The sequence below is a fragment of the Clarias gariepinus genome, chromosome 15 (genome assembly GCF_024256425.1).
Source record: "Clarias gariepinus isolate MV-2021 ecotype Netherlands chromosome 15, CGAR_prim_01v2, whole genome shotgun sequence".
Lineage (NCBI taxonomy): Eukaryota > Metazoa > Chordata > Actinopteri > Siluriformes > Clariidae > Clarias > Clarias gariepinus.
The window spans coordinates 24,570,789-24,576,788 of NC_071114.1; the positions used below are offsets into that span (position 1 = coordinate 24,570,789).

Consider the following 6,000-nt stretch of genomic DNA (forward strand, 5'->3'; position numbering starts at 1 on the left):
AGTCGTGAACACTGACCTTAATTGAGGCAAGTGAGGCCTGCAGTTCTTTAGATGTTGTCCTGGGGTCTTTTGTGGCCTCTTGGATGAGTTGTCTCTGCGCTCTTGGGGTAATTTTGGTCGGCCGGCCACTCCTGGGAAGGTTCACCACTGTTCCATGTTTTTGCCATTTGTGGATAATGGCTCTCACTGTGGTTCACTGGAGTCCTAAAGAAATGGCTTTATAACCTTTATCAGACTAATAGATCTCAATTACTTTTGTTCTCATTTGTTCCTGAATTTCTTTGGATCTTGGCATGATGTCTAGCTTTTGATGTTCTTTTGGTCTACTTCTCTGTGTCAGGTAGCTCCTATTTAAGTGATTTCTTGATTGAAACAGGTGTGGCAGTAATCAGGCCTGGGGGTGACTACAGAAATTGAACTCAGGTGTGATAAACCACAGTTAAGTTATTTTTTAACAAGGGGTGCAATCACTTTTTCACACAGGGCCATGTAGATTTGGAGGGTTTTTTTCTCCCTTAATAACGTAAACCTTTATTTAAAAACTGCATTTTGTGTTCAATTATGTTATCTTTGACTAATAGTTAACGGTTTTTAATGAGCAGAAACATTCAAGTGTGACAAACATGCAAAAGAATGAGAAATCAGGAAAGGGGGCAAATAGTTTTTCACACCACTGTATAATTGGGTATCATCAGCATAACAATGGAAACTAATCCCATGTCTTCTCATGATGTTACCCAAGGGAAGCATGTATATTGAGAACAGCAGGGGTCCTAAAACTGACCCTTGTGGGACCCCATATTTCACTGGCATTACACCAGACGGTTCTCCATTCATATCTACAAAATGGTATCGATCAGACAGGTATGATCTATAATGTCGAATGCAGCACTTAGATCAAGTAAGACTAGTATTGAGATGCAGCCTTGGTCTGAAGCTAAAAACAAGTCGTTTGCAATCTTAACTAGTGCAGCTTCTGTACTATGATGGGGCCTGAAACCTAATTGAAATTCTTCAAGGATGTTGTTTCCCTGCAAGAATGTGCATATTTGAGCAGATAGTACTTTTTCTAATATTTTTTATATGAACGGAAAGTTCGAAATCAGTCTTTAATTTATTTCATTTGCTTGTTTATACAGCTCTTCCTGTCGTATACCTGTAAAGCACTGAAAATCTACATGTAAAGCTATGGGCTGAACTGGATCGTGAGATACTATTAGAGGTTGAACCTCTGTTATTTTCTTCCTGATACTTTTGATTTTTTCATTAAAGAAGTCCATAAAGTCTTCACTTCTAAACTGTGATGGGATTTTCTCTGCGGGCATCTTAGGTTTTGTTAGGCGAGCCACTGTACTAAATAAAAACCTGGAATTGTTTTGGTTTCTTGCCATCAGTTGGCTAAGATGCTCGGTCCTAGCAGTTTTTAGAGCCTGTCTATAGCTGCACATACTGTCTTTATACGCAATTCGAAAAAACTTGTAATTTAGTTTTCCTACATTTTCGCTTGAGGTTACAGGTTGCTCTCTTTGAGGTATGACTGTTGTACCACGGTACCATTCCAACCTTGGCAAATAATGGACCTCAATTTGTGTATGGGGGCATCATCATTCTGGAACAGGTTTTGACCTCTTTAGTTTCAATGAATAAAAAAAATTACAATTTAGAACAACAAAAAAAGTCCATGCAACTTTGTGAATTCAACTTCATGGCCACAGTCTGGGGCAAAATCCATATATTGGCATGAGGGGCAGACATCCCCATACCACTATGCAGTCTATTACAAATCCCTAATATAACATCCAAAACATAGACACTGAGGTTGATAAACCATACAGGAAAGTGTTTAAATACACTCTGCAAATATGTTAATATAATTTGTGAAAATAAAAAGGTCAATTTGTCAAGTGTTTTACAATGTTTCAAGAGCCATGGTAGTAGGGCTGACAAAACCACTTTAGGTTTTAATCAAAATACAGCTAGAGCTCTGGGACATTTCAAGCATAAACAGTAACAAACAGTGACATTGCATTACACCTCCATGTTCAAAGTTTCCATCTGACACAAATTTACAACTCAACTGTTACAACCTTATGCCTCTTATAGTGTTTTTTTGTTTTGTGAGTTTGCAAAGTTAAAACTTAAAATTCTACATTTATCCTTTTCATAAATTAAAAACAGCTTAAAAAAAGTCAAATTATGCAAAATTAATCAGTTTAAAAATGTACATTTTATTAAGGGTGTTTAATACAAAAATACAGAACTCGAAAGTCAATTCATGTGTTGACTGGAAGTCTCCTTCTTTAACATGATCTGCATCGCATCTAGTACATCACCTTCGAGTGTGTGAAATCAAAAAGAGACACAAGATGAAAGATTAAGATCTCATGACATTTGAACCAAGAATTACCAGTAACACAGTTGTTTTTAACATGTGGTGGAACTACACGTCAATATTTTTAACCAGTTAAAAATATGAAGCCAATTTACATGTTATTATTGAATTATTGTGTGCACTGATTGCATTTGGAACAACAGGTGAATCGATACTCAATGCAATAATTTTCCCTCGCAAGAGGAGATCTTTTTGAAGCCACATTGTAGACTAATTTCTCCAACTGATTACCAAAGTCAGTAATAGTATTTTAAGCCGTCTATATGGTTACAACTTTTTTCGTTAGCCATGAGCTGTTGAAAGCTGGGAACCTCTGCAGAAAATGCATACTAGTCCCAATGTGCCACGCTGGTTATTTTGATTTAGGTTCCGGCTTATCGCTGGCTTTCTTCTGTTTCTGCTGCATTATTTCTGCATCCCTGAAAAAAAGAAAAAAATAGATGTTATAATTTGATACTTGTTGTAAATCACCATTACTATCTCTGGGAAATGCTGCAAATGACATTACCTCTGCTTGCGAGCAGCAGCGGAGAGACCATCATCCTTTCTGCCCTTGCTCGACTCATTTTGCTTCTTGGCGTGCTTCTGTCGAGCAAGTTCACGCTGGTTTCCTCCTGCACAAGAATTTTTTATGAAATAAATCACACCCACCACAAGCAATTACATAGAATTTTACATTAATCTTCTAAAATATCTCCAGCTTATCTGAAATAGCTTCAATGCAGAAAGAAGAAAAATAGACCTGGATCTGACCAGCTACCAAAACCCAGACTGATCTGCTCAAAAAAAAAGTAGTCTTTACCAGCTGGTTAGTGGTGGTAATTTTTTACCAAAATAACACAACAGGAGAATTCATTCATCTTCTATACTGATTGTCCTGTACAGGGTCACAGGCATCCTAGAGCCTATCCAAGGAAACTTTGGGCACAAGGTGGGGTTTGCCCTGGACAGGGTGCCAATCCATCACAGGGCATACGCTACAGTTGCAGCAAAAATATAATTGTTATAGGGGAAAAAACAACATTTATCATCAATTAGCTGAAAAAATAACTCACCAGCTGGTAAAAATCAGTCTACCAGTTTGACCAGCTGGGTTTGTGTTTAGGATCTTGCAGCAGGAATACCGTTATGTAAACACAAACAGATATTTTTATTTGCATAGATTAATAACTAAGCATTGTCAGAATGGTGAGATCATTGGTATCGTATGAGCTCAATCTCAATCTAAACACGCTTTAGAAGATGGGTTAATTATATACATCACATGCCAACGTGGCAAAATACATTCCTTAAACAAAAGCTGATGTTTAAGATAAAAACACAAACAAACAGCTGGTCGAGATAAATAAAATGAAAAGAGGAAATATCCACAGCTGAGATAAACAATCCTCTTTTTTAGAATGAAAAATTAATGATACATTCTTACTGCGCTTTACTGCTAACGTTAGCCCAGGACGGACTAGGACTCGAGAAAACGTCAAGCCAAGGTTAAAACGCCAAGATAACGTTATCATAGCTGTTGAATCGTTTTTTGGAACACTTCTGTTTAAAAACAGCTAACATATATACCCGTTATTGTTTATATTAGCAACGTATTTGTTAGCACAACAGTGGTAACGTCATGTCGGCTAGCTTGTTACCGCCAGCAAAGCTAGCATTAGCTAGCGTAAATTCGTTAGCTTCTGTATTTAAAAAACGTACTTAGCGTAAATAGAAACATGAACGTGTGTATATATTTAATTATAAAACTATAACCAATAAAATACCTACTGGTCATGACTCGGAGCTTTATAAATCCGACCGAAGCGAAGCCGAATCGCTTTATCTCGATGTAGCGATGGAGCGCTAATGGTTTTTCCTGGTTGCGCGAGCTGCGGCTGTTTGTCCCGCCTCCATGTTCTGTGTTCTAGCCAATCAGCTTACATGGTATGCGCATGCGCTCCAAACAGCAGCCACAATAACATGGCTTCTTTATTTAGAACGTAAACAGACAGTATCTTTATTTCCATTAAATCTATACACATTGCAGGTCGTAAAATGTCTTCTTTATATGCAGCAAGGAATCAATATACGATCAAGTTACAAGTACCAACTAGAAAAAAACAATGAAAAAAGAAAAAACACAACTGGTGGTGGAAATAAAATGATAAAACGATATTTCTTTCTTTCTTTCTTTCTTTCTTTCTCTCTAACGTCTTTATTTTTTTTATAATCACTGTACGTAGGCTTGTTTTGAGCCTAGATGACCACGTAGATACAGTATTTAACGCCCCTTTAAAATCAACGTACGCTTGCGACATCTAGTGGTGAAAAGTAAGAAATGCATATAGTAATCCGTCTACTTTTTAAACCTTATTAAAAACGTCAGCTGCTACCACTAACGCATGTTCCACACATACACCACACACAGCTCTGTCCTCATCCTCCTGGACCTGTCAGCTGCATTTGACACAGTGAACCACAAGATTTTATTATATATTCTTACAAGCCTTGGAATCTGTGGAACAGTGTGGCAATGGTTTTCTTCTTACTTAGAAGATAAGTCGTATGAGGTCACATGGAGGGGATCCACATCTGCCCCATGCAGACGCTCTACTGGTGTCCCACAGAGTTCAGTACTTTGTCATCTTCTGTTCTCCCTCTATACCCGGTCTCTTAGTAAGGTAATATCGTACCATTGTTATGCAGATGACACACCATATTTTCTCCTTTCCTCTCTCAGACACTCAGGTTTCCACCTGGATCTCAGCATGTCTGGCAGACATTTCATGCTGGATGGCAGCTCATCAGCTAAAGTTCAGTCTGAGTAAAACGGAACTGCTATTCATCCCTGGCGACTTAAGACCTTGTGATCTCTCTGGACAAGAATCAGATTACTCCTTCAGTCACTGCCCGCAATCTTGGGGTAACTGTGGACAATCCTCTGTCATTTTACCCACAAATTGCTAACCTTACTTGCTCTTGTCAATTTCTTCTTTACAAAACAAATCGAACCCAGGCCTTCAGCATGGCAGTAACATCTGCCACTGAGCCACCAGTGCCCTACTTATTAGTACATTATACTAATTATTATACAGACTTAAATTTAATTGCTGAAATTAGTTTTACATCTAAACATTAAAAAATTCTTTGCTAGCTCCATTAACTGCAAAAATGTTAAAGTCATAGGACCGCATACAGCTAGGAGTAAAATTTTAGATCACACCGTAACTTTAGATGGCCTTTCTGTTCCATCAAATGCAACAGTGAAAGACCTTGGTGTGATCATTGATTCCAGCCTTTCATTTGAAGCACATGTAGATAATATTACCAGGATAGCATTCTTTCACCTCAGAAATATTGCCAGGATAAGAAATTTATTGTCGCTAAACGACGCAGAAAAACTAGTTCATGCTTTTATCACCTCTAGGTTGGATTATTGTAACGCCTTACTGTCTGGTTGTTCATCTAGATGCATAAATAAGCTTCAGCTAGTCCAGAATGCAGCAGCGAGAGTCCTCACTAGAACCAGAAGATATGAGCACATCACCCCTATCTTATCTTCACTCCATTGGCTTCCTGTGAAATTTCGCATTGATTTAAAAATACTACTCTTGACATATAAAGCA

General features: G+C 38.0%; 1 protein-coding gene across 1 annotated transcript; it reads right to left on the minus strand.

Annotated features, from left to right (window-relative positions):
* Positions 1-2,208: 2,208 nt before the first annotated feature.
* serf2b (small EDRK-rich factor 2b) lies at positions 2,209-4,309 on the minus strand. The gene is made up of 3 exons (XM_053512772.1): positions 4,163-4,309; positions 2,901-3,006; positions 2,209-2,811 (listed from the first exon to the last, which is right to left on the minus strand). Exons 1-3 carry the CDS (start codon positions 4,167-4,169, stop codon positions 2,745-2,747), a joined length of 180 nt encoding a protein of 59 aa, XP_053368747.1. The 5' UTR covers positions 4,170-4,309; the 3' UTR covers positions 2,209-2,744.
* Between the last annotated feature and the right edge of the window lie 1,691 nt (positions 4,310-6,000).